Source organism: Canis lupus, chromosome 18 (assembly GCF_011100685.1).
Source record: "Canis lupus familiaris isolate Mischka breed German Shepherd chromosome 18, alternate assembly UU_Cfam_GSD_1.0, whole genome shotgun sequence".
In the NCBI taxonomy this organism is placed as follows: domain Eukaryota; kingdom Metazoa; phylum Chordata; class Mammalia; order Carnivora; family Canidae; genus Canis; species Canis lupus.
The window spans coordinates 52,991,276-53,018,622 of NC_049239.1; the positions used below are offsets into that span (position 1 = coordinate 52,991,276).

Here is a 27,347-nt window from a genome sequence, read left to right on the forward strand (position 1 = left end):
CCATTTCATACCACATAGAAGTATAGCCCCCAGGGGCCTGCCACATCGGAAGATTCGGGCCACGAGGGTGACTCATTGCCTCCTGGGCAGGAAGAGGAGTAGGATTCTTCTGAGCAGATTAGGATCCTCAACTGGAGAGAACACAAAGCTTTGAGCTTTTAAATATTGATCTAGAGTTTCACCCTAACTTTGGTCTCTAGGCCATTTTGTGGGACAGACTGTGGCCTTTTGGGGCCCCATTGCCTTGTTAATAAATTTATAAAATGTCTTTCCTTTTCCCTTTTGGCCACTTGGTCTTTGTACTCCTAGGACAAGGATTTGCCAAGCAGGGTGGGGGCTGGAAGCAGGGAGGTGTGCAAATGGCCAGGGTTCCAGAGTTGGGAAACGTAAGGGCTCTGTGAAGCTCTGCTTCTGGCCATCATCACAGCCCACAGAGTGGCTGGTGGGGGGCAGCGCTGCAGGGGGAAAGTGGGAAGGGAAACACCCTCTGGCCGATGTTCCGTGGTCTGTACATCCCCTGGCACCCCTGAAATTGTCACAGGAGGAAGGCACCAACCTAGGACCCCATGAGTGGCCCCTCGCTTCTCAGACTGCCCTGGTCTGTGTACCCAGACCCGGTGTGACATAGTCCTTCGCCCTGAGAGGTATGTGTTCTCCTCACAGTAAGCACATGGCTCCTTGTGTTTGGTGGTGATACAATCGGGAACCTCTCTGGCCTTCTGTTTACAGGGAAGGCAGATGCTTCCTCCTGACTTGGGCTGTCTTTAGATAGGAGGCAGTGTCCTTGGCCAGGAAAAAGTTCCCTGGCGGGTCCTCAGGACCTTTCACCCTTAGGATCTAAGACCCTCTCCTTCCCATTAGCATGCTTTTCAGTCTGTGCCTCATAAATACTTAAAAGTCAGAGAACAAGGTGTCCCCCAGGATGCCGGCCAGCAAGACAGTCCTCCCATCTCTCACCTGTCTTATAGCCTCTCACCCATGGCTGTGCCGGGCCCCACGCAGAGATGCCATCTCTAATATGGCTCATGACAAGCTGTGACCAAATGCTTGGTACAGATGCAGTTGTCGATAATACCAAGTGACACGTGTCTGGGGAGGCATGTGGCTGCTGTGTGATCCACACCCAACCATTCAGCCTTAGGCTCTGATGGGAAGAGCATTGGGCCTGGGGCCAGGAAATCTGGGTTTCAGACCTGGTCTTTTCGACTCTTGGGTAAGTCATTCCCCTCTTCTGAGCCTCTGCTTTATCTGTAAAATGAGGTTAAGGATCCTTGCTCTGCTTACCTTCTGTGGTGGTTTTGAGGCTCAGATGGAATAATGGGAGTGAAGGCATTGTACAGAAGCATGATGCATACATAGACACTCATCCAGCCTTCTCAAAGACAGATCTTACCAGGGTAGGGACCTAAGCTTAGAGCCAGGCCTGGGGCTTGCTTCCACATTGCATGACCCAGTCTGGCCCCTGCTTCTCCATCCTGCTTGCTATCCAGGGCTGTTGGGGCCTCACAGGTGAGGGACAGCACCAAAGCTCTGGTTCTGGGCAGGATTTACTATGGGGGAACAGAGGGAAACCTGGCAAGGCTCGATCTCCGGCCTCAAGGTCTTGTCCTGTAGGGAAGGAAGGCAGACGTAGGGGGGCAGCTGTGCAACCTGTCAGATGCTCAGTGGTAGGACACATGCTTGGTGCTGAGTCCTAAAGAAGAAAGTGAGGCTGCCAATGACCCTTGGGGGGATAGCCTGGAGGAGGCACTCAGTGCCAGCTTCAGGAAGCAGGGCATTTGCAGGGCCAGGAAAGACCAACCAAGAGCTGCTGCCTCCTTCCAGGCAGAGGATACTAGAGAAGCTGGACAGTGCCTCCTGTCCTGTCCCTTGGCCTCCACCATGCCTGCAGACATTGAGCAATACCGTAAGCACCCTGTCTGCAGGGTGGTTGACCTCCGTTCCCAGAGAACACTGGACTCCCCTGGATTCTTCACCCTGTTCCAGTGTAACCTGTGATCCTGGGTCCTTTTGCCCTTGGTATGGCTTCCCAGGCCATTGCCCAGCCTGGGCCGTCCCTTGGGGCCCTCCACCAGGCGGGCACAGTCCCAGCCATCAGTGAGGCTGACATGAACGGCGTATCATAATTAGAGAATCTCCAAGCTGGAGCTACCCTTAGAAGCTATCTCCTCCAGCCAGCACCCCGCCTCCCCACCTGTCTCATATGCGAATTAACTGTTGGTTCCTGCATCTCTGCTCAGAGGCCCGTGTCCCAGGCCCCTTCCTCCGACGACCATTCTAATCACCGGGTCCACTCTTTCTGAAATTCCCACTGGCAGACCTTTCAGGCCATACAGAGTAAGCTTATCTCGTTCTTGTTGTAAGCCAGGCTGAATAAGCATTATGTTCCAAAGCCTGTTAATTCCCGAGGCCGTGGAAGGGTGCCTTGTGCCCATCTGGGGCCAACAGTGGTTCCCAGGCTCTTCCAATAGGCTGGGCTGCTGGGGGGAGTGCTCTGGACAAGCACTGCATGCCGCCGCTCTTAAGTGTTACCTCTGAGACGAACCTTTGGTCCGTGGGCTCCTGAGGCTCCTTGCAGAGAAGCCTTGGACTCACTGTCTCCAATCTGTAGGGTCTGAGTTGGGCAGGGGATTGAGTGGGTGTGCAGCAGGAAGCCTGGGTCCTTTACCCTAGGTTCCTTAACATGCAGGCATCTGTTTCTGCACACACTCATCCCCTCATCCTGGTCTCTGCGTCCTGCTAGGACTCTGGTAGGTCTGCGTAGACCTGTCACCTCTGTTCATTCCCTGAACCTGAGACACAGGTGACTAGCTAACAGGTCACTTAGCTAAAGCAGCCTGAGCTGGGCTCTGGGCGGGTGCGTGTGTGGAAGGGTTGGCACCCGCTCTCACTCCTGCTTTCTGCTGGCCTCTGGGATGGTGCCGGCTCTTTCCTGCAGTCTTCATGGGGTGCTTGCTGTCCCCAAATCCCACTGGAGTGGGGCTTCTGAGAGTGGGGTCATTGCGGGGGGCGGACCTGGAGCTGACACCTCTTCTCTGGACAGATGGGCCCCCATTCCCAGTGCTCCCCTGCTGGGGAGGGGAAGAACAGCTTTTCCCAGCAGGGGATCACCTGCCCTTCCAGCCTCTTTTTTCTTTTTTGGACCCTTCATTGGTGAAGACTCTGCTGGCCCAAAGAGAGCCCCCGCGACCTGACTCCAGGCCTGGCACCCTCCCACCCTTCCCCTGACCCCTCCTGTAGTGTCTTCCCTTGGCTCCCCCTTCCTTCCTCTTCTCTCTCTGCACTCTTTCTACCTCCTTCCTCTTACTGTGCCTCTGACTTCCCCCTGAACCTGTTCCTCCGCCTTCCTCTGCTTTCTCTTCCCTCCCTTGGTGCCAGGCTGTGGCTTAGGGTCCCGGCTGCTCCCCCCCACTCTTCTGCTGTGGTTGACGACGCGTGTAGAGCTCAGCCGTACTGCCCGAGGGGCCCGTGCCCTCAGAGCCACAGGGGAATCGGTTTACCTCCCCTACAGGAACCTTCAGGAGCCCATGGGATGCCACATTGCCCCCCTCTGCCTTTGCTTCCTGGGTGCAGGGGTGCGGGCAGAGCCTGTCCTGGGAGGAGCCGCAGGATGCCAGGATATTCCTGGAAGCTGTCCTTTTCCTGAAAGACCAGGGCCACCCCACTAGACATCTGTCTCTTGTTCTCAGCTCACAGGAAGGAAGGCTGAGGCTCAGAGAAGAGAGATTTGCCCACAGCCGCATAATGAGATTAGGATCCAGCTCCTGTGCCCCAGGGTGTAGGACTTCCTGCGGCCTTAGGCTTTCTGGGTCTGATGGCTTGGTGCAGGTGTCCAAAGGGCCCTAAGCCTCAACTTCCTAGGACCCTAGTGTTCTGTTCTCTCTGTAAGGTTGGCCACCTAACAAGTTGTGGGTAATGTGTCCCTTCGGGGGGACAGCCCAAGGCCCTGGGGCCCTGGGCTGCAGTTTTGTGTAGATAGTGTGCTTTCTGGCCACGTGGAGCCTGCTGATCCTGGAGTCATAGGATAGCAGTGCTGGAGCAGAGAGGTGGGGCAGGAGCAGGAGACTTTGCCTGCTTGTCCCTGATTTGCTGTGTGTCCTCTGAAATAATAATTTGGGGCCCCAGTGTCCCCATCTGTGAGGCCCTGACCCCTCCGTAGCACAGATTGATACTAGCTGCTCTAGGGTGAAGGATCACTGCAGTCCCCAGTGGCAGCCTTGCATCCTCCATGTTAGGAAGGGTAGAAGGAAGGTTCCTGTAGGGGTGGTGCTACTTCCCTGGGACTCTGGGAGGTGTATGGCCACCGGAAGGGAGCCCTGGGACAGACCCCGTCATTTAGCTCAGAGCCCAGGGCGGGCATGGAGAGTGATGTGTCATAACTTGGGCTCTGAGCAGGAAGTCGTCCCAGAGCAGGGGATGCAGGGCTTCTGGCCCTCCCCAGACATCTCCCTCCCAGAAATGCGGAGATGTGGGGTGGGTCAAGCCTGCAGCCCCACTATGATCCCCTGTACGACTGGGATTCCCAAGGTGCCCATCTCCCTCAGACACGAGAGGCCTGGGCTCCTCTTCCCATCACCTGACTGCCCTGCCTCCCAGCTCTGGGGAGGGTTGGAGCCCTCTTGGGGGCAGGAGGGATGGATCCAACTGAGGAAGGGAAGAGGGCACCTGGGCACGCGTGGTCCCCAGAAAGTGGTCCCGGGGGGAACCCCCGCCCGCAGACACCCCTCCCTATGAAGGATGTAAAAAAAAAAACTTGTTCTACCTTTTTGTCTCCCCTCCCCCTCTGCCCGCCCCATGGCCCCCCCAGACTGCCTGCGCGTCGGCTGCGCACCCAGTAAGTGGCTTCCCTCTTCTTCTGCAGAGCCCCCAGGGTCCTGGGATGCTGGGCACTGGGATCTGGGGAGGGACAGTGTGGGGAGGACAGCCTTCCTCACTAGCCTGTGTGGGGATTGGGCAGTGGGTGTGGGGAGGGGAGCAGGCATGAGGGCGGTGGGGGTGGGGTGGCTGTGGAGGGCAGAACCAATGAGGCTGAACCAGGAAGGGCTGGTGGAGGGCCCTGGGTCAGCACGCTCACTAGCTCTGAGAAGGCCAGGAGACCTTGTCATCTCAAGTCCCCAAGAAGGTGGGGCAAAGACTTGGTGGGGGGGACAAAGACTTGGTGGCACCCGCAGCAGGACAGCCCCCCACCCTATGGCCAGAAGCCGGAGAGGCGCTGGGAAGTTCCACTGCATCTTCAGAGGTGGCCACAAGGGGGAGGGCGAGGCCCGCAAAGAAGAAGATGAGGGTCCGGGCTTCAAAGTTCAGCCCTCCACAGCTCCTGTGTCAGGCAGGGGCTGAGTTTCTGCCATGTGGGGGTGCATTGAGAGGGGGTGCATTTAGAGGCTCTCAGCTGGGTGAGACGGAGAGCAGGTGTGGGCATTTCTGAGCATCCGGGTGTGCTGGGCTCAATGTTCTGTCTTCGGGAGAGTGTTTCTGCGTGGTGTGCCCTGATGTCATGCAAGAGAGCACTGGGAACATGGCAGACACAGGCCGAGGGGCTGTGTGTGTGTGTGTGTGTGTGTGTGCACGTGCACGCTCAGCGTGGTTCTGTGTGTGTTTGGTACCTGTGTGCCCATGCGTGGTGAACCCTGTCCCCGCTAGCCTGAGCACTGGGGGTCTGGGTGGTGATCTGGGAGTGCAGCACAGTTTCATATCATCCTAAAGAAAAAGATATTTTGTTCTAGACTTGGGGTCAGATAATTCTGATCTTGAATAAATGGTCATAATTGCTAAGAAACGTTCCTCTCTCTGGCCATGTTGGTTGTGCTGCGTGTGTGGTTGCACATCCAGGGGTGTGGAGTTGACCAATTGTGTACAGAGAGGTCACATGGGGACCCTCTGTAGATGGGGGAGCTGTGTGTCTATGTGAAGGTCTCACCGCCAGCAATGGAGCTGGGAGTACACAATACAAGTGGGAGCATGGTAATGCTCTGTATTTTTGAAAATTATAGGTCTATGACTATATGCTGGGAATTTCACTGCTGGCTACACACACTGACATTGAAGTTCCTTAGAAGACTTGGAAAGAAAATGTTGGTTGTAGGTATGGGTGTCTGTGTGCGAGGCCTCAGGGCACAACTCTGGAGGCACCATTCTCATCAAATTCTAATCCAATGATGCCCTTGGAAATTGCCCAGAATGGCAGCACTGAGTGTTATCTCGATTTATGACTGGGTGTGTAAAAATAGCATGAGTGTGTGTACTTGTGTGTGTGTGTGGGTGGGTGTGTGGCACAGCTGAATATGTGCCATAGGTTGAATGTGTGGACCTGGGCGCACATGTGTGTACGCGGGGGGTGGGGAGAAGACTCTGTGTGCTTGGGGGGGCCCACGGAGCCATATGCGAGTGCGTGTGAGGGCCGTGCTCACTCCCCCATTGGTGCCACAGGTAAAGGCCCTGAGACGCTCTTTGCCGGGCACAAGCTCAATGATAACGAGTGGCACACGGTGAGGGTGGTGCGGCGTGGCAAGAGCTTGCAGCTGTCTGTGGACAACGTCACCGTGGAAGGTAAGTGGTCTGAGACCAGGGAGTGGGTACATTTCTAACGATCTGTGGGTGGCCCTGTTCTTGGTGACAGCTGCCTGGGTCTCCACTCCTAGGGACCACATTCTGGCGAGCTACCGTGGTAATCTCTCCCTGAGGGTGGTATAGTATGGGGGGCCCCCTGACCATGGGGGACTGTTTGAGCTCCTTGCAGGTGGCATGGCCCCGGATGGCTGTGAGCACTAGGCCACCGAGTTGTCTGGCTCCTCCTGGGCCCTGTTGCCAGCAACCCCCCTCCCCCATCACCACTGAGGCTCTTATGTGGAGCCGAGGCTCCTGGCACCCAAGGCCCAGCCCCGGAAATGATCCCCCAGTCTGCCTGCCTCATCTCTGTCTCTGGTCCTGAGCAGGACAGATGGCAGGAGCCCACACGCGGCTGGAGTTCCACAACATTGAGACAGGCATCATGACAGAGCGGCGCTTCATCTCTGTGGTCCCCTCCAACTTCATCGGGCACCTGAGCGGGCTGGTGTTCAACGGCCAGCCCTACATGGACCAGTGCAAGGATGGCGACATCACCTACTGCGAGCTCAACGCTCGTTTTGGCCTGCGGGCCATCGTGGCCGATCCTGTCACCTTCAAGAGTCGCAGCAGCTACCTGGCTCTCGCCACGCTCCAAGCTTACGCTTCCATGCACCTATTCTTCCAGTTCAAGACCACAGCCCCCGATGGGCTTCTCCTGTTCAACTCGGGCAATGGCAATGACTTCATTGTCATCGAGCTGGTCAAGGGGTGAGGTGCTGGGCGCGGCACCACTGGCGAGGAAGGGATTCCCCTTCCTGGGCTGCCCAGAATCTGGCCCCCAGCTGCTGGCTGAGACATCCAGTCCCCTGAACCCATAGCTCAGGGCTCAAGTCCCCAGCCACCTGCCAAGATGGAAAAGCAGCACCCCCTTCCTCCACTCTGGCTACTCCCCCGTTACTGCCTCACCAGGATTTTCCCAGTTGTGTCTGTTCTTCATTCACTGTCCTGGCTCAGGCAGGTCCTCTCTGTAGGCAGAAGGCAGGGCCCCTGCCCCTATGGCCTCTCTTGTCTGAGGACCCCCTCCCAGAGCATCTCTGTCCCACCCCTGGAGGTCCCTGTTGTCCCCACGAATCTATCCCCCCACCAGCTCCCCTTCTGAGCCTGTTACAGGATCCGGCTCCTCTGTGGCCCTCCATCCCACGTTCTCCGCATGATCGGACCTCACACCAGCAACCTCTTGCCCTTGGGCTGGGTCCTTCTGCTCCTGGGTCTCCCTCTCTATCCTGTGGTACCTAGGGTCCCCGCAAGCCATAGCTCCTCTTTACTCTGCCTTCCCAGCACTGCCCCTGCCTTGACCGGTGTCTCCTCCCTACCATGGGGCAGGTACATCCACTACGTGTTTGACCTGGGGAATGGCCCATCCTTGATGAAGGGGAACTCAGACAAACCGGTCAATGACAACCAGTGGCACAACGTGGTGGTGTCCAGGGACCCAGGCAATGTGCACACTCTCAAGATCGACTCCCGCACGGTCACACAGCACTCCAATGGCGCCCGAAACCTCGATCTCAAAGGTGGGGCCTGGGGCCTGTGGAGGAGGCCTGGCCCTAACTCAGACACCTCTCGGCCTCAGCGAGCTGCCTCCCATCCCTGACCAGTGTGCTCTTTCAGTTGGGTGGTCCTCTCTCTCCCCCGCCCACAGTCTCCACCTCTTTCCCCTTCTCTGCTGTGTCCAGCCTGATGTTTTCGGTTCAGTTCTCCAGGAGGCTGCCCTCAACACGTAAAGCCTGGCCACAGGATATGCCTTGTGGGGGGAGCTTGGCGGCCTCGCTCTAGAGCTAGCAGTAGGTGGTCCAGGGCTTCTGAAGGCCTTTTGGCCCCCCAGCTTGAGCAGTCTGCCTTGGTTGAGGGTTTGAAAGGGATTGGGGAGCTTAGTGCCCTGGCAGGTGCCTCCTCCAGATGGGAAAGGAGGGAGCAGTTGATAAAGGGACGACCGAGTAGTAGTTGTGGGGTGCCTGCCTGCTGCCCTTGTCATATACACTGGGCACTGGCCAGGCTAGCTCAGGCGACTCTTGGATTCAGGCTTCCCTTGTAGGCTTTGTGTCATACCAGAGTCACGCATTCCCCTGGCCTCTTGGGTAGCCATGGAAGTAGTCCTTGCCTGCCCGCAGAATGGGTGCCTGAGAGAGCAGGGAAGAAGGAGGAGCCTCCAGGCCCAGGGCTTGGAACAGAAATGAAGATGAGGCCTGAGGCTTCTCGAGGCCACCGGGGCAACATGAGCCACCTCTTTCACAGGCTCTGAGTAGCCCTCAGCCCCTGGGGACCCCTTTGTGTCAGTGTGATTCAGACTGTCTGGGCTAGGGGAGGGTCCTCAGAGACCAGGGAATTCACCCCCCCCCCCCCTTGGAGAGGAGAAAATGGGAGCTTCAGAGGCTAGATAGCTTGCCTTAGGTCACCAAGTGAACCAGGCTCCGAGTTGGAGCTGGAAGCCTGGTCAGGTACTGGCAGAGTGCTGCCAATCCTCCAGGCCCCCGGAAGGGGGCGATGTGTCACAGATAATCCATAGTGGCGGCAAACCCCAGGGTGGCTTGGGCTAGCTAGTCTTGTGTTGCAAGGAGCTGGTGGCCAAGACTGTCTTGCCGAAGCTTTGCTAGGGCTGGCCAAGACTTCCAGGGAGTTGGGTGCGATATGGCCAGGCAGCAGTGCCTGGGATCAGGTGTCCCTGAGGAGAACTTCCTGGAGTCACTCAGAGTCCCTAGGCCCAGCGCCGGTTGTGGGGGAGAGGGAGACAGGGTCAGAGCACTGAGCTGGCTGAGAGAGGCTTGAAGGAGCCGTGGGAACAGAGAAGCAAGGGAGTGGGAGTGGTGCAGATGGGGCCTCATGTCTCTGAAAGGCCCTGATTACAGGCCGGAACTGGAATCAGATGTGTGGGAGAGAGCATGGAGCCCGTTCTTCCAGCTGCTCCCACCCCTCCCCACCAACCCCGCCCTGGGCATCTGGGCTTCTCTTGGGGTGGGGGAGCAGACAGATGGCAAAGTGGAGAAGGAAGAAGGAAGAGGTGGGGGTGGGTCGTGGGATCTCCAAACAGAAACTGGAGTCTGGGAGGGAGGGGATGCTGCGGGCCGGGAGGATTTGTCAACCAGATGCTGGTGTCCCAGGAGGTGGGACGGGGACACCAGGGTGCCTAGGTTTTAACCTCTCTTCTTTTGCAGGGGAATTGTACATTGGTGGTCTGAGCAAGAACATGTTCAGCAACCTGCCCAAGCTGGTGGCCTCCCGGGATGGCTTTCAGGGCTGCCTGGCCTCGGTGGACCTCAATGGACGCCTCCCAGACCTCATCGCTGACGCCCTGCACCGCATCGGGCAGGTGGAGAGGGGCTGTGATGGTGAGTGTAGGGTGGAGGCGTTAGGTGTGATTCTGCAGGCTGCAGGAGGGCCAGCTGCCCAGGTGCACTGGGGCAGCCCAAGTGCCCCCATAGCTCCGGGGCAGGGCTGCAGGGGCTGAGGGGTCTCTTGCCCTTCCTATTGCCTCTTACCTCCACCTCTTATCACAGGTCAAGCCCAAACCTAGCAGTCCCTGAGGTTCCTTCCCCTTGCCTCCATTCCCTTGTCAGGTTTTGGCCCTTTTAGGCCTGGCAGGGCTGAGAGCCGGACCTCTGGCCTGGCTCTGAAGCTTTCACACCTCCTGGGGAGGGAGGGGTCTTGACTGAGTGGGGGGTGTTCCTTCCTCCTGCCTCTTCCAGGCCCCAGCACCACCTGCACCGAAGAGTCCTGTGCCAACCAGGGCGTCTGTTTGCAACAGTGGGATGGCTTCACCTGTGACTGCACCATGACTTCCTACGGAGGCCCTGTCTGCAATGACCGTGAGTGCCCGGGGAGCTTCTGGCCCAGGCCCATCTGCAGGGACCATCAGGGAGGGAGGAAGGGTCTCTGAGAGCCATTCTGCTTCCTTCTTAGCCCTTCCTGTTGAGAGCCCAAGGGGAGCTGCTGGCTGCCTGTCCACTCTTGGAGACTTTTCTGTTGGGCCTGTGCAGGATTGCTGCTGCTGAATCTTGGGGGCAATCTGTTGCCAGGTGGCCTCCCCTCCTCATTCTGAGCTGGTTGGACACCACTCCCTTCACCTATGACCAAAGGTGTCAGGCTCCATTCCTCCTGGGAGATTTTGATGACAGTCTTACATGCTTTATTTGTAGCTCACGCATACATGCTATTGCGTGGGACAGTGGGCGGGGGCAGGTGTTCACCAGGTGTTCACCCCTTTTCCTCTGGTACCCACAGAAGCTTGCAGTGGAAGTCTCTGATTTCCTGACCTGGGTAGGCCCACTCCCAGGGGGGCAGGCTCAGGAGGTTCCCTGGAGGCCAGGCCCAGCTGGCTTCCCTAGACTCTGGCTGTGCAGGTTCCCACCCCTGTCCCGAGGGAATCTCAGCTACAGGTTGTCCCTTGGAGTCACAAGGACACTCCTTAATGTCCTTGCCTGGTTTTTCTCCTCACCTGGGCATCTGTCTGCGAACTTGCATATTATTTAAGGCCCCTCCTTAGAGACGGCAGGGTGGACAGCAGTTTCTAGTCCCTTGTGGTTGGTACCCAGCAGCTGGTTAGAGCCTGGGGCAGGGAAGCTTCTATCTGAGGGGGGCAGTGGCTGGGAGAGGGGACAGCCTTCTCAGGCATCACCTGATGATCTTCCCAGGGGTAGGCCTGTTGAGAGACCAGGGATGTGACAAGTCAGTGGCCTGGGAAAAGATACACACATACACACACACACATTATGCAGCACTGAGCTTCTTCATTTTACAAACTTGGAAACTGAGGCCCGGAGGGGTCAGTGGATTTCTGGGGGGTAGTTAATAGTCCATCTAGGCTAAAAACAGGTCACGATGCCTTTGCCTCCATGCCAGGCCTTGGAGCCTTAGTCATCTGAGCCTGAGTCCTGACTTTCTTACAGGATAAACCTACCTGTTTCAGGGCTTGGGCTCTTGGGCAGATGTTGGGTTTTCTCTGGAAGTATGTCCTGTCGCCCTCAGTGTTGTCCTGGTTCTCAGGCATGGCCCAGCCTTGAGTACCTCCACATCCCCATCCTGTCTCCAGGGTTTTCTTGTCTGATCTGGTGCCCTCTGTTCCTTCTGAAGTCCCCAGCTGTGGCCAGATCAGGGACACCCTGGCTGCTGGGGAATAAAGACAGGGCTGGGCCTCTATCTCTCCAGCTCACTCTCTGTATACAGGAGATCTGGAGATGCTGGTCACTTTACTGCTTCATAGTAGCAACGCCTGCTGATTGTTTCATGTTTGGCAGCTCACAAGGCACTTTTAATTTGTTCCTCAAAAAAGGCAGGGGGATGGAGACCGACTATCCTGTTTAAATAATGAGGACACCAAAGCTGTTTCCATGCCCTAAGTCCTAGGGTGCTGGGGGCAGAGTGCAGCTAGGACCTAGGAGCTCCTGCCTCTGTTACCTCCCGCTGCTCCTTTAGTCCCGGGTGCTGGTGGTGCTAATAGTGGGCATTTCTTGCCTGGAGGGCAAGGGATCAAGGTCAAGAAATGCCACTGCCCATCGTCACTACTGCACTCCCACACACTGGAGCCTTCTGGAGGCGGGCATAGTGATTGATGGGGGTTTAAGGGAGTCATGCCATCTTTTTTAGCAGGGGTGGGAAGAGAGGTGGGAACAGCTTCTCCAGGTTCCAGGCAGGTGGGAGGCAGGGATAATTGAGGCTGGGGAGCAGAGCACATCTTGGCAAGAATCATCATCCCCGAGCACTGGTCTGTGTGTCTGGTGGCCGAGCCTGAGCAGAGCCACGCAGGTAAAGACAAGGTGGGTGCAGCTTGGCAGCTGTCGGGATTCTTCCTGCTGCTTCTCCAAATACCAGCCCTGGGGGACCTTCTGAGATCTCCACCAGTGAAGGGCAGGCAGGAACCCTGGGGTTGGGGGTTCTGCCATTGCTTCCCAAACCCTAATTCCCTCTTCTCTGGGAGTCGTGCCTCCTAGTTCTCCACGCTTGGCTGTTTCGTGTTCATGCTGCCTCTCTCTGGCTGATCTCATCGAGGCCCTGGCGAGGCACAAGATCAAGCAGGAACCTGGCCAAGAGGCCTGTTCAGTTCACTCTGCCCCTGAGTGTGAAGGCTCTGAGAAGGCTGCTGGTCACGAAGAAGACAGGGAGGAGGGTTGGGGTTGTCTTGTGGGGGAGAGACTGGGATAGGGAGAGGTCTGACCTTCATTCCCTTTGTGGACTCAGTTTCTCCATCTGTGACATGGGGTGTGAAGAACCTCTGTGTCCCTTTACAGCTCTGTAGTCTGCACTGGGAAGGCAAGAGAGATCACAGGAGGGAACCCATCTCTGCCAAGAAAGAGAAAGAGAGAGAGAGAGAGAGAGAAAGGGAGAGGAAGGGAACTCCCTGCCATGGCGCTTGGGTTCAGGACCCAGGCACTCCCATCAGGCCTGCTATGGAGTGGGGGGGTGGGTCCTGTCTTCCAGAGCCCCCCCCCCCCCCCGCAGCAGTTCTTCACCATGTCTTACCCTGTTTCTCATCCACTTGCTCTGTCCCTCTCTGCAGCTTCTATTAACTCTCACACACCTCTCTCTTTTTTTGTACCTTCTGTCTCCCCCCCTCGCTCCCCAGTGCCACCCTCTGCAACTCTCTCCACTTCCCACTCACTAATATTGATTGCCCTCTAGGCGGTTTCCCTTCCTCTTCTCTCACAGCCACCAGCTCCTCCCTCCCTCCCTCTGGGACCGTACATTTTCTGCCTGCCCGGAGCTGTGTCAGTCTCTATTCCAGAGCCAGGGGCAGCTAAGAACGGGACAGAGGGGCAGGAGGACAAGGCTTGGGTGGGGTGGAGTGGGGGTGGGGGGTGGGGGGCTTTGCAGGCTGCCCTCTCTCCTCCCTCCCAGAGCCCTGTAGCACCTTGTAGCTTTCTCTTATGAAGGGCCTGGGGCCAATGGGGGTGGGGAGGTGGTCCTGGGTGCTGACTGCATTTGAGAGTGGCCTTCAGCACTGTGCAGCTCTTGGTAACAGGTTTTGCCCCAAGATGGAATTCGGAATCAATAGGCAGGAGCGAGCCCTCTCCTGCCTAGGTGCCCCACACTCCCTCCCCTTTCTCATGTCACCTCCGCCTTCCTTTTGCCCTTCCTTTTGGCCTTTCTTCACCAACTCTCCTCCCCACCCTACTATACTGTTTCTTCGGCTCCTTCCAGTTCCATCTCCACCTCCCTTCCTATCCTTTTTCTACCCTCTGGCTCCCCCCACACATCTCTTTCCTGGTCCTAACGGAACCCAGATTGATGTGGGTGCAGAGGTCACATCCAGATGAAGGCAAGGGAGCCTCTCTGCACTTATCTCTTGGGCTATGACAGGTGCTTCCCAGAGGTCTCCAAAACTCTGCGGGCGGTGGGGGTAGGGGGGTGGGGGTGGGGGTGGGGGTGGGGGTGGGAGAGGGACAGATCTCAGTGAAGGGGCACCTAGAAGGGCTTTCTCAGCTGAACATAAGTGACCCAGGAAGGGTTTTGTCCTACATGGGACACTCAGTGGACCGGTGTCCTGCAAACTCTGAGGAGGGAGAGGTTGAGGCTGGGGGAGGGGCAGGGGTAGTGGAGAGAGGGAGGATTGGAGAAGTTCAGGGGTGTGCAGGGGGTAGGGGAGCACCCTTTTGGGTAGGTGGTGAGAAGACTGTGTGTGTGTGTGTGTGTGTGTGTGTGTGACGTGACTCACTCTTGGGTACCTTTGAGGCTCTGGGTCATTGTTTTTGGAGGGTGAGCTGTGGGAGGCGGCTGTGTGTATGTTGGCTGTTCATCCCCTGTGGCCAAACATGTATGTGTGCACGCTCATGTGCCTCTGCATGTTCACACCCCGTGCCCCTCCCCCGAGCTGCATGTGAGTCCGTGTGCCAGTGCCTGCGAGCACATGTGTGCATGTATGTGTCTGAGCCGACGTGTGCCTGCGCGCTCACTGGCGCCTGTGTGGGCACGTGGGTGGCTCCATACCCGTCCACATCCTAGCGTGCACGTGTGTTCCGAGGGGTGCGTGCAGAGGTGGCCGCGGCCACATCCCCGCGCGCCGGACCGAGAGCACTACCGGGGTGCGTCCAGGTGCGGGGGAAGGGAAGGTGGAGGAAGAGAGCTCGCCTCCCTCGCTCGCCTCGGTCGCGTTCAATTATTCAGCAGGGCCCCTTCTCCGGGGCGGGGGGCGGGGAGCGCGCGCGCCCGGGCGCGGGGGAGGGGCGGGGCGCGCGCCGAGGAGAGGCGAGCGCGGAGCGGGCTAGCCAGGTGCCGCGCGGCAGAGCTGCCCAGCGCCGCCCGCAGCTCGGGAGCCGCTCGGGTCCCTCCGCCCTGCACCCCCCTCCCGCGCTCCGTCTCCCCTCCCCTCTCCACTGCTCGCCTCTCCTCCCTCCCCAGCTCCCTCCCTCCCTCTCCCTTCCAGCCCTCAGCCTCTGCAGCAACACTCCGCTGCCTCCATCTCTCCGCCGGAATCTCGCAGGCTCGCGCCTCTCCTCTGCTCAGCCCCGCTCCCCTCCCCTCCCCTCCTCTCCTCTCCTCTCCTCTCCTCTCCTCTCCTCTCCTCTCCTCTCCTCTCCTCTCCTCTCCTCTCCCCTCCCCTCCTGCCTTCATTCCCCCCTCACCCGGATTTGCTTCCCTCCTCCCTTCTCCTCCCCCCCGCGCCCCCCCCCGCCCCGGCCGCTCCCTCCTTTCCCGGGCCTCCGGCGGGCGGCAGCGGCATCGGCGGCGCGGCCGGCCCTGGTCTCCGTCGGTCTCCCGCGTCTCCCCTCCGGGCCCCCTCCTCCCCCGCTCGGTTTTTCCGCAGGATTTCCCCCCGCTCTGCCGTCCCTGCCTGGCCCCCGCGCCCGCGCCTCCCCTGCCTCTCCGCCCGGCACCATGCCCCCTCCCCCGGGCGCTCCCCCGGGTTTCTGACGGCCCCCTGCGCCGCTGCGACCCCGCCGAGATGCGGGCGGACCCTTAGCTCCTTGGGATGGACCCAGGCGTCCTGGATCTTGGCGTTGCCGCTGCGCGGACCTCGGATTCCCCGGCGGGATCCGGTTGATTTCGTTGGCTCCGGACCGAGGCTTGGGCTCTTGGTTTTCCTTCTCTTCGCCCCCTACCCCCCTCCCGGGGCTCGGAGCCGGAGGGGGGCTTCGCGGGGCCGCGCCGCCCCGCGTCCCCGCCCCCGGCCATGGGGCTGTGAGGCGGCCGCCCCCGGGCCGACATGCCCCCCGGGGGGAGCGGGCAGGGGGGGTGCCCGCGTCGCCCCCCCGCCCGGGCCGGGCCCCTGACGCCGCCGCCGCCTCCTCTGCTGCCGCCGCCGCCGCCGCCGCCGCCGCCGTTGCTCCTGCTGCTGCTGCTGCTGCTGGGGGCGGCCGAGGGGGCCCGGGTCTCCTCCAGCCTCAGCACCACCCACCACGTCCACCACTTCCACAGCAAGCACGGCACCGTGCCCATCGCCATCAACCGCATGCCCTTCCTCACCCGCGGCGGGCACGGTAAGTGGCGCTGCCGCGGCCGGCCGGCCCCCCTGCGCCCCCCTGCGCCCCCCTGCGCCCCCCTTCCCGGGCCTCCCGTGCGCGCGGCCCCGGCCCCGGCCCCGGCCCCGGCCCCGGCCCCGCGGGCCGCACCCGGCTTGTGCGCGCCCGGCCCGGCCCGGCCCGGCCCCTCGGCTTTGCGGCCGCGCTCCCTCACCTACCATCTCCTGCTCGCATCTTCTCAGCCCCACCCTGCTTCTCCCGCAGCCCCTTCCTTCATCGTCCTCGGCAACCTGCCTCCATCACTCATTTCTTGCCTCTCCTTCACCTCCTTCTCCCCATCTCCGGGTTGTCATCACCTTCCTGTTTCCGCTCCCATCACCTCCCCATTCCGTCCTGTCATCCTCTGTCCAGCTCCCCCCTGCCCCGTGCCTCTCACTCACCTTCCTCATCTCCTTCATCTCTGCCACCTTACCTCCACCTCTGCCTCTCCCTACCTTCCCGGCTGGTCTAGCATCTCTGTGCCTCCCACCCCTGCAGGGGTGCTCCCCTCCATCCCTTCTGTCCCCGCTGCCTGACATGTCCCATCTCTTCCTCTTTCACCTCTGGCCCTCCAGCAACCTTCCCTTCTTCCTGCTCCTGTCTTGCCATCACCTCCCAAACAGGCAGCTCCCTCCACCGTCCCAGCCCTCTCCCAGCCTCCTTTCTCCTTTGCATGCCCCTTAATCTCTGCCGGGCCTTCAACTCTGACCCCCAGCATCTCTCACCCCTGCAGCCCTATTGCTTGGAGCTTCCAAGCCCCCATCCCGGGCTCCCCATCACCTTCCAACTCAGGCTTCCTGTAATCTCCCAGCCCAACCTCCTCACCACCCCTCATCCCAATCTCTCCCTCACCTTCGTCCCAATCTCCCTGTCACCAAATCACTTGTGGTGTCAGTCCTCTAGCATTTTCCACTTACTGTCACCTCTTGTCTCAGCCCCTCATAACCTTCCACCTCAAAACCTCCTTCACCTTCCCTCTCAGACCACATCGTCTTCCATTTCCAACCTTCTATCACTTCTTGTTTCAGCCCCGGTATCACCTCCCATCTCAGCCCCCTCATCACTTCATAGCTTCAGCCCCGAGGTTCTCTGCGTCATATTTCTACCTGTGTACCTGCCACCTGCCATCTCTGTACCCCTGGGTCTCTGTGGCCCATCACTTCCTGTCAGTGCACCCCACAACTTCTAGTCTGTGCCATCTCCATCATCTCCGTGTCCAGCCGTCTTCCCATTTCACCTCATTTCCGTGCCAGACCCCCTCACTTCCCATCTCAGGCCCTCCTTCATTTCACATTCTCAGACCTCCTGTCACCTCCCATCCCAGAGGCCCATCACCCCCTGTTTTAGCCCACTCATCACTTCCCTTCCCTGTGCCTTGCCATCCCTGTCCATAGGGGACCCCCACCACCTCCATCTCTGTACCTCTCTCACCTTCCGCTTTGTCTCCTCCATCACCTCCCATCTTTGTACCTCGTTTGCCTCCCAGATCTGTCCCTGCCATCACTGCCTGTCTTGACTCCCATGGTGTCCCGGCATCTCCAAGCTTCCATCATCACCTTTTATCTTGACTCTTACTGTGTTGTCACCAGCTCTCATGCTGGACCCTCATCACCTCGCATTTCTGTGCCTTCCATCACTTCCCATTCCTGCCCGTCCATCACCTCTTTTTTTTTTTTTTTAACTCCACTTTTGTCCCTCCCTCACCTTCCATGCCTATATCTTCCTCATTTCCCAGCCATGCTCCTCAGGGCCTACTGTGTCTGCGCTCACCTCTGCCTCTCCTGTGCTGCTCTGCTTCTGTCCATCCTTGCTTTCCAACCTTTGCCCCCATGTCCCTTCCAGTCTTCTCAGCCCCTTTCTATGCTCCCCTGTTCTCCTACTTCATCTTTAGCTCATTTTCCATGCCTGTGTGCTGTCTTCCTCCACTTCCCAAGAGTGGCCCCTTCCCAGCATCCTCTCCATTGCTTTCTTCTCTCTTCCCCAGCAGAGGGTCCCTGCATTCACCTCCGTCCTGTCCCTGAAGGGGTCTCGCTCTTCCTCCACTTTCCAAGCCCATACCTTCTTGAGCGCTCTCGATTCCCTTTTTCTTTACATGAGCTCTCTGGCCCTTTGTGCCTTCATCTCTCCTCTTCAATGCCCCCTTAAGCTCCCTAGAGGCCCAATGTTGCTCCTAAAAGGGCCCACATAGGACACAGGCCTTCTGGGCACTGAGGCAAGGGACAGAGAGGTGAGATAAAGAAGGGGAAGTGGGGATATTGGGGGAAAGTGTGCGGGGGGGGGGGGGGGGTGGAGGGCCAGAGGTGAAAGAGGAAGGGACCCAGAGAGGAGCTGGCCCAGGGCTGGTGAGCAGATTGGAAGGAGGGGCCTTCCTCAGAGCTGAGTGGCACAGGGAGGCTCAGTGAAGGAGCTAAAGAGCTGGGAGACCAGGAGAGAAAATGGAGGAGAGAGCATGGGGGGAAGTATGTGTGTATGGAATGTTGATGTTGGGGTTGCCTCCGAGATGGCCACCCCTTTGCTGTGCAGCGGAGAAGAACAGCCCCAAGAGGGCTCATGGCTGCCCAGTGGCACATGGCAGCAGTCGGGGATCAGGAGGGCCCTGTAGGACAGTGATGGAAGGTGGTGGGAGCCTGAAGAAAGGAGCTGGGCAGGGTCAGGCAAGTGAGTGGATGGAGGAGGGTCAAAGGACAGGTAGAAGAGGAGGGAGGAGGCCATCTGTTCTGGCTGACCCCCTCCCACCTCTGCTTACCTAATCACGAGGACAGAGGTGAAAGGATGGGCTTCTCTTGGGACCCCATGCTTGGCTAGAGGAAGAGGCCAGCTTTGGAGAGTTTTCTAGGCCAGGGGAGATCCTTCCCTGCCCCAACATCTCCCTAGCATCCCCCATTGAGAGGGAGCATCTCCTGTAATCGCTTCTTCACTTCCCTTCCCCTGGCTTCTCCCTCTATTTCTCTTTGCCTTCCTTCCCTTCTTCTCTTCTCTTCTTTCTTCCATTTGCCTTCCATCCCCAACCCCTCCTGTTACATAATATCCCTACAGACCTGCCAGACACCCATTGACACCCTTGCACCGGATGTCAGTCTGGTCATGGGGGACCAGTACACCTGAGTCCTAAAAATGCCCCAAGGGGGTGCCACTCTCCTGGTCGTTGACCCCGATTCCCATTCTAGAGCCTCAGCCCCCGACCTTCATTTGTGCTACTCCCTGAAGCCAGGGTGGTGGGATCAACTCTAGCCTCAGTTCTGAGTCAGTAGCTTCTAGGGGTTCTGGATTTATCACTCCAGCTTGCTTAGAAAGGGACTAGCATTGATTCCGATTCTGAAAATGGGCGTGTTAACTTGGCCTTCTGACTGGATGATTTATGGCCAAGAATGGGCATAAGAATCAAGAGGATATTGTTCTGGGATTCTAGATCAAGAGAGCTGAGCCCAAGGATATGGACCTGTGGAGATCCCCCTGGGTTATGGAGGTCTGTATACAAAGAGCCGGTATGGGCTGTGGGCACCCAGGACCATGGCTTTTCTGAATTGTACAGGACATTTTATCCTCTCATGATTCTAGACCTACCAGAAGGGTTTTGTCATGGCTTCTGGTGCCGCAGGGAGACAGGCAGAGGGTCTGCATATGTAGTTTCAACCACAGGGGCATCACTGCATGTGTTTTTTTTTTTTTTTTTTTTACATAGAATGAGTTTATTGTTTGGGTCTGGGTTAGCTAACCATATTAATGGTTGGTTGTTTTTTTTTTTTTTTCTAGAATGCAAGTGTGTGGGAACTGTATGGAAGATTCTTGATCATTTAGTGTTTTATTGGATCAACGAATTTCTGGGTCCAGAAGGCCCAGACCATGTTGGGTGTGGACAGAAGGTGCCATTCCTGGGCCGTTGGTGGTCGGCACCTGGGCAGGTGGCATCTTGTGTGCAGCCAGAGGCTCTCTTGCCTTGGGCTTCAGGGTTGTGTGCTGTCCCCCCCTCCCCCATTGTGCACAAAGTGGTTCGCTAGCTACATGGGGAGGTCAAAGACGGTGGGTCTGGGCCATCCTGGAGTAACATTCTGAGCCTTGGCTTAGGTCCCTTCTCCAGAGCCCTTTCCTGGAAAGGAAAGTGTGGCTCCTTGTCTCTGCGCCCCAGGGAGTCTTGTGGCCAGGGGCGGAGAGGACAGGTTGCTGGGGGTGGGGTGGTGGTTGTTGGGAGTTACGTCTGGGGGTGGGGGGTCTGGCCTGGTAGCCCCCCGGAGGGACCTGACAGAGCCCCGCCCCCCTCCCCCTCCCCCTGCCCACCCCCCTCCCCTCACCAGGCTGCAGCGCCTCCCTGGCGGGAGAAATGTGTCCCCAGGGTAATTACTGCTGCCCCAGTCCAATAAGCCATTCAGCCCCTGTGGTCCAAGACGCATCTCCCCACCCGATTCCCCCACAGTGTAATAAATGCCCTTAGGCTTTCACAGGCCCACCCCGTGTCATAAACCGCCTGCAGTGTTAGAACAGCAGGGTAATAAACCCCGGGGGAGGCCTGGTGGAGCAGGGCCTGGGCAGGGCCGGGGGCGGGGGCGGGGGCGGGGGCGGGGACGTGTGGCCGTGCTGTCCTGCTCCGAGCCAGCCCCTGCCCTCGCTGCTGGCCAAGGCCGTCTTTGTGCGCTCACCGCCATGTTTGCCGGCTGCCTCGTGTCTCCTCTCGGAGGGAGCCTCCCCGCGCTGGGTCTCTGTGTGGCCGGGTGTGTTGTCACCTGTGTGTGGCTGTGGGGTCTCCTGTGGGGCCTGCGGCCCGGGTGCCGGTGGGGCCTCTGATCCTGGAGGCCTCACTGTCCTGTGGGGTATGGGGCTGGCCTGCTGCTCAGGCCTGCTCTGGGCTCAGGCAGGTTCTCTCCAAGGTGAAGAGCTGCCTGGGTTTCTCGGGTGGGGAAGTGAGGAGAAATAGCCTCCTTTCCCTTTGACCTGGGAAGTTTGGGAGCAGGACCCATAGAAATGGGGTTCGATGGGTCTGAGGGACCAAGAAACCCAGTAAGCCCCCTCCTCCGTCTGACTGGGGGAGGGGGCTGGAGCATGTGGGGTGAAGAGGCAGCAGCCTCTGGACAGGGAGGCAGGGAAGGGGGCTGTGTGGAAGAAGGTCAGCAGTCTCAGTTCCCCTGGCCCTCCCCACCCCCCAAATTTGGACTTGCAGCTTGTGAGTAGAGGGGGAAGGGAGGACCCTGGGTATTATGGTTGCCATGGAAACAGCCGGTTTTCCAGAGTGCTGCAGTGTTGGGAGTGGAGAGGCTGTAGGGGCTGAGGCCTACTCTGCTCCTGGCCGGCAGGCCCTGCCCCTTTCAGACAAGTGACCTGCCTGGGGTGGGGGTGTGGCTCACTGTGTACCCTGCCTCCAGCCAGCTCTCCACCCTAATCTAGGGGCCCCATCCTGAGGGTTCTGCCCTCACCACGGGGCCTCCAGGGCCCCAAAGTATAAAGGATTTTTCGTCTGAGGGGGCGGGGCCAAGCTCCTCCTGTCTGCTGAGGGTGCTTCCCATTGACAGCAGTATTGAGATGTCAGTAGACATCAAGGTGGTTCTTTCTGGCCTGCTCTGCCCTGCCCTGGGCACTGGGGTCATCTCCCCTCTCTGGCTAGATCTGGGGAGATGGAGGGTGTGGATGACAAGTGCCTTGGAGAACAGCTCTTGTTCCCCCCAGCCCCGAACCCCTGCTGGCCTCATGGCCTCTCTGGGACCTGGGCAACAGTCTTCCCTTTTCTCCTTCAGGGCCTAGGAGCTTCCTGGGGTAGAGCCCACTGATTGTCCCAACTGCACCAGGGCTCCTAGTCCCTGGGGTGAGAGACCCCAGGGTGCTTGAGGTGCCCAGCCCTATTGTTACCAGCTGGGCTGCCATCTTGACGGAGCAAGATGCTTCGGGCCTCAGGCCCTCCTGGAGCCTGGCTTCCCTGACCCAGAGCTTTCCATCCTACCCCTGAGTTCTCCTACTCCTTCCCAGCCTACCTCAGGCTTTTGCACTCAGCCCCCCACCTGACTTTCTCTCTGGATAAATCCTCCCCTGAACTCCTCTCCCCCAAGAAGCGCTTTGAGAGGAGTTGTTTGTGGCAAATTATTTAATTAAGTATTTTATGAATCTCATCTCCTCCATTTATGTTCTAAAGAATGGAAGATTGTTCTCTTCCTTCTCTGAAGGCCCCAGATTACTAGTCCTCTAGGCCTCCCAGACAATGAATGTTTCCTTCCCGGAAACTGGGTGACTGGCCCCTCACCCCCCACACCTGCCATTGTCTGCCCCTACCCACCCCCCTGCAGCCCAGTCACCGCAGGAGGGAACCTGGCGACTAATGGGGTTTATTTTGGGGCTGAGATCGTTAGGGACCTCACACCCGCCCCCGGCTGCCGGATGGAGGAGCCTGAGAGGGGGAGGGAGGCTGGAGTGGGGGAGGGCAGGGAGAGGGAGCCTTCATCCCTGGCTCTGAGTTCTCCCACTTTCTCTCACCTACACCCCCCTCTGTCCATCTGTCTCTCTGCCTCCTTCCTCCTCTGGCTGTCAAGTCTCTGTTCCGTACCCACCCCGCCCCCTGCCCCAGCCCCAATATCTCTCTCTTCTTTGCTGGGTAAGGCTCCAGGCAACCCCTCTCTGGGGACCTAGGCAGCCCCTTAATTGGGAGTGGAAACAAGGAGTCCTGGCCACACTGGGACCAGGATTTCCAGGGGCTTGGGAGTGGGTGGGGGTAGGTGGTGGAAGGGTGCCAGCCTGTGGGCTATGAGTCAGAGCTGAACACAGCCCCTGCGCCTCTCGCCATTGCCTGGGGCTCCTTGGCTTTGGTGCCTGCTCAGCTTGGGCTCATAGGAGCACATACCTCAAATCTGTCACCTCTGCCAGCCCTGGGAGAAGTTGAGCTGGGCGGGCCCGGGCCCCCTGGGTCCTGCCTGCCCTCCGTCCACTTCCCGGTCCCCTTGCAGCCTCTCCCTGGGCTCTCTCTCTGTGTCACTCTCTCTATTGCCTCTCTGTTTTGCTGTAATTAAAGCTAGAATTCTTGATGAGGCAGCTACATCTGTCTGTGCGCGTGCACGGGCTCTCAGCCGGGCACCCGCCTGCCAACTGTTCCTGAGGACTGCAGGGCCTGGTGGCTGCTGTAGGTATCACAGCCGAAGCCTGGTGGCCCTGTGCAGCCCTGAGGACCTGCTAACTTCACTCACCTGAAGTCATATCTCCCTTTCTCTTTTCTCTTTGCAGCCGGGACCACATACATCTTTGGGAAGGGGGGAGCACTCATCACCTACACGTGGCCCCCCAATGACCGGCCCAGTACGAGGATGGACCGCCTGGCCGTGGGCTTCAGCACGCACCAGCGGAGTGCTGTGCTGGTGCGGGTGGACAGTGCCTCCGGCCTCGGAGACTACTTGCAACTGCACATCGTAAGGATCCTGGGTCCTGGCCCCTGCCCCTCCTCCCCGCCCTCTAGTCTTCCTACCCTAGATCTACTCAGTCCCCTCATTGCCATGGAATCAGCACCTCATATCTTCTCTCATGTTTCCCCCAATTCCTGGAGGGCCCTCTGAGACCCTCTCCCTTCCTGTTGTCCATTCTCAGAGCCACTCTAGCTGATTTGAAGCTCCCCACTTCCTGACTCCATCTCCAGGTCATCTCCTGACCTTCCTGAACAGAGGGCTACTTGAGACTTCTAGGCCATTCTCCTGCAGCCCATGAAACATCCCCACATTGCAACTGCCCTGGGCTGCTGCCTGCCCACTGCTAGACCTATGGCAGCCCGCTGTGGCCTGCACCGATTCTTGCCCTGCTTCATATGCCCCTGCCCCAGAGCAGTCCATGCTTGCTTCTGCACCTTGCCTGTAGATCCTGCTGCTGCCTGTGCTCTGCCCTTAACCTCTGTTCCCATGACCTTTGCCCTCCCAGCAGCCCCTTTACCCTACCTCCCCTCTACCTTCCCTGGCCATGCTCACTCCTCTCTGACCTCTTGGCCCAGCCGTACATCCCCACCCTGGCCTCCTGTCCCACTTGGCCATACCTTTTTTTGCCCAGCTCCCCTCCTCAACCTCTGCTTCTTTCCAGTGCCTCCCTCTGGGCCTCCTACCAAACCTGCCCCGATCTGCCCTACCCACCCTACTGCCCTACACACCATATCCCCTGTCCGCTCTACCTGCCATATCCACCGTTCTTGCCATACATTTCATACCCTCCTAGCCGCCATACCCCCTACCCACCCTACCTGCCATACCCACTATTCTTGCAATACACCTCTGCCCTCCATATCCCCCTCCCCACCATTACACACCATACCCCTCTGCCCGCCATACCCCCTTACCCACCATACACCTTACACACCCTACCTGCCATACTGACCATTCTTGGCACACCCCTCTACTCAGTCCCCTCATTGCTATGGAATCAGCACTTCACATCTCTCATACCCGCCATACCCCCTTTCCATCATACCATGCCCTAACCACACCCCCCACCTGCCATACTCACAGCTCCTCTCCGTTTTCATCCTAACTCTGTCTTCAGGCAGCCCCTTTTCTTCCTTGACCCCTTCCCCATTTCTAGTCCTACCCCACAGCCTTCCCAATAGCCTCTGGCCTTGGTCTGTTTCATTTCTGCACTTAGCCTCTCCCCTGCCCCATCCCCATGGCCTTAACCCCTGGGCCTCTGACCTCAATCTCATATCCACCTGTAAGTCCCCTTTCCTTTCGCTGCCCGCATCCTGCATGCTGACCCTGGCCAAGGACCCCTGAGCTGTGGGTTCGAGTAGGGCAACCAGGCTCTATGTGCTAGAAAGGTCTGGGTGGGGGGTCCTGGGCTTTAAGGGGACCTTGGAAGTATGTTTGTGTTCTGGTCCCTCCTCATCTGATTGGACTGTGGCTACTGGCCCCTCCTTGCACATTAACTTTCCGGGGTACCCTGCACATCCCTCCCCCAACACCAGGGAGCAAAGGAAGGAGGTGTGAGATGTCCTGTGGGCTGAGTGGAGCTGGAGTGGGAGCAGCAGCCGCTGGGTGCTGGATGGGGGAGGCCAGGCAGAGAAGCATGTAGGGAAGGGGTGAGGAGGGATGAGTAGAGCCTGGGGAGAATGCCTGGAAGGTTTGTGCCAGTGTGAGCAAGATAGTGTCCCCGGCTGGATGTGAGAGACCACGGCCATGGACAGCACACTCGACTGTGTGAGACATGTGGGGCCAGGTGCATACTGACGGTGTTGGGAGTGACAGGGGACCTTGGGGGACCATGGGGGACAGGCTCTCGGCCTCTGATCACATGTGTTGCTCCATGTTTGCCCTTCCCAGGGGAGTGTGGTACTTGCTGTTACTCCAGTCTCCTGACCCTGTGGCAGGTGTGGCTGTGTCTCCATGGCCTTCTCTGCGAGTTAAGGCTGTGTTCTCTCTCTAGACAGTCATGAGGAGCCAGGTGTGGCTTCGGAGCTGCTGGCCTGGGTTTGAGTCTCAGCTCTGCCACTTCCTTGCTCTGTCCTCGTGCAGCCACGCTGTGAGCCTCAGTGTCCCCTTTTGAGGCCCGATAATAGGATGGCAAGAGGACAAAGGGAGTCTCTGAGGTTTCAAGGACACTGTGTGTGTAAAGCCTCGGGACACGGCCCAGCCGACAGGAAGCACCCAGTGTCAGCCTACACCCTGATCATCTGTGATTCCAGCCAGACGTGTCCATCTGCCTATGTTCTGGAACTGCCTCTTTGACCAGTCCTGTGTGTCTTTGTGCCTGCAGGGTTAGGGGACAGGGTTTCCGAGCACTGAAGAGACAGCGTGGGGGCTCAGGGTGCAGGGAGAAAGGACCCACAGTCCTCACCTGGCACAGGCTTGTGGAGGAATGTGGCCTGGTGCCTGGTGTTGCTGAGGGCTGGGGTGGGGTGCCTGACCTTGATGGGGAGCCTGGTGAGGGTGGGGACCCTGGGGGGAGTGTGGGAGCCACAGGAGAGGCCAGCTGTGAGGGAAGAGTAGGGCCCAGCCAGGCTGAAGCCCCTGGGGGGCAGCCCCCAAGCCCCTCCTCTCCTGGTGACACACCAGCTCCCACCGCCGCGTCATTAGCAGCTCTCAGAGAGTGGGGAGGCGGCAGCAAAATAAGAGAAAAGCAATTTGACGTTTCTAATAAAGCGTCGCTCCACTTTGCCAAATTAATTTTGACTCCCATAATTATTTGCTGTAGGAGCGGCCGCGTTCTCCCCACCGCCGCCTAATGAGGTAATTGGGGAATTAGGAATTAATGACTTTAACAGAAGTGACAACTGACTTCACGTTGGGAGCAGCTCTGGGAACTGCCTCTCCCCCGGAGCGTATGGCTCTGAGCTCAGCTGCCTCCTAGGAAACCCAGGGGTCCTGCCTTCCAGTCACCCTGGCCAGCCCTCTGGCACCCCAGGTCCCAGGCAGCCTCTACTCCTTGACCACCATCACCGCCTGGCCCAAGCCTCATCGGTTGAAACCCTCAGAGGTGTCTAAGGGACTGATGCTATTCTGGGGTGATGTTATTGCTAATAATAGTACTGAGGAGCTTCAGCTCTTTTCCTCATGTGTGTGGGGAGCACGTGATCATCCCGTCTCCCTGGGATGTTGTCAGTCTGTGGGTGGTGGGTGTGTGGGGCTTGCGAGTACTCTTTGTTAGGCGAGCCCAGCCTCAGTTTCCCTGAGGAGAGATGCTGCATTGTGTGTATATGACTCCGTGTGTGTGTGTGTGTGTGTGTGTGTGTGTGTGTGTGGCCTTCCCAGGTTCTAGGAAGGGGAGAACTGGATCCAGAAGTGAGGAAGGGAGTGGGCCTGGATCTCCAAGTGAGCCACAGCTGCCCACCTTGTGCCCAGCTCTTTGCAAAACCCTATCCCCCACCCCATCTGTGAGCCCCCCATCCCCATCCTCAGTGGCAGGTTCTTGGCTCTGCTGGATGCAGGAGTTGTTAGTGGAATGGGCCCTAATGCCCAGGCTGGACTGGGGTAGTCTTTCAGGAAGACCCCAGGAGTGTGTGTGTGTATGCTCTAGGGATCTGGGTCCCATAACTGTGTGATTCAGGGGGCCTAAGGGAGCCTGTGTGGGTGTCTGTCCTGTGTGGAGGAGGGGCATAGAGGGCTAGGGGGCTCAGTCCAGGAGTGCTGCCAGGAAGTGCAGGGGAATGGAATAGGGGCCCAGGTTTAGGGCCTCCTGGGCCTTCCCCTGGCTTCTTTTGATGTCTTTGGCCCCTCAGATAGATTGGCCTCAGTAGCTGCTCAGATTATCCCCCGGCAATCTCCCCAGACTAGTGGGCAAGGGAGAGAGAACACTGGCTTTGGAGTCAGGCCAACTGGGGTTCAAATCAGGGGTTCCTTTCCTGTGATGTGGATTTAGGGATGTTACTCAACCTCC

The 27,347-nt window shown here is 58.6% G+C and overlaps 1 protein-coding gene and 1 long non-coding RNA gene across 15 annotated transcripts in view; one reads left to right on the forward strand and one right to left on the reverse strand.

The window, feature by feature from the left end:
* The window catches only part of NRXN2 (neurexin 2), a 96,920-nt gene that overhangs the window by 45,220 nt on the left and 24,353 nt on the right, over nt 1-27,347 (forward strand). For 7 of the 11 annotated variants that reach the window (XM_038564086.1, XM_038564089.1, XM_038564087.1 and 4 more), the window contains 7 exons: nt 4,808-4,834; nt 6,427-6,546; nt 6,933-7,314; nt 7,930-8,120; nt 9,759-9,932; nt 10,290-10,409; nt 23,229-23,410. In XM_038564086.1, coding sequence (XP_038420014.1) covers nt 4,808-4,834; nt 6,427-6,546; nt 6,933-7,314; nt 7,930-8,120; nt 9,759-9,932; nt 10,290-10,409; nt 23,229-23,410 — 1,196 coding nt within the window. Of the gene's footprint in view, nt 1-4,807; nt 4,835-6,417; nt 6,547-6,932; nt 7,315-7,929; nt 8,121-9,758; nt 9,933-10,289; nt 10,410-15,739; nt 16,014-23,228; nt 23,411-27,347 lie in introns of those variants that run through there. The other 4 variants (XM_038564094.1, XM_038564095.1, XM_038564088.1 and 1 more) reach the window with 3 other exon arrangements.
* On the reverse strand, nt 10,720-16,538 carry LOC102151513. 4 transcript variants are annotated; one of them, XR_005373647.1, is made up of 4 exons: nt 16,214-16,538; nt 12,755-12,879; nt 11,501-11,709; nt 10,720-11,242 (listed from the first exon to the last, which is right to left on the reverse strand). It is a non-coding gene; the product is annotated as an uncharacterized LOC102151513 (long non-coding RNA). The 4 variants fall into 4 exon arrangements; XR_005373645.1 differs by having other exon boundaries at nt 11,501-11,706; nt 16,210-16,535; XR_005373644.1 differs by having other exon boundaries at nt 11,501-11,706; nt 16,214-16,534.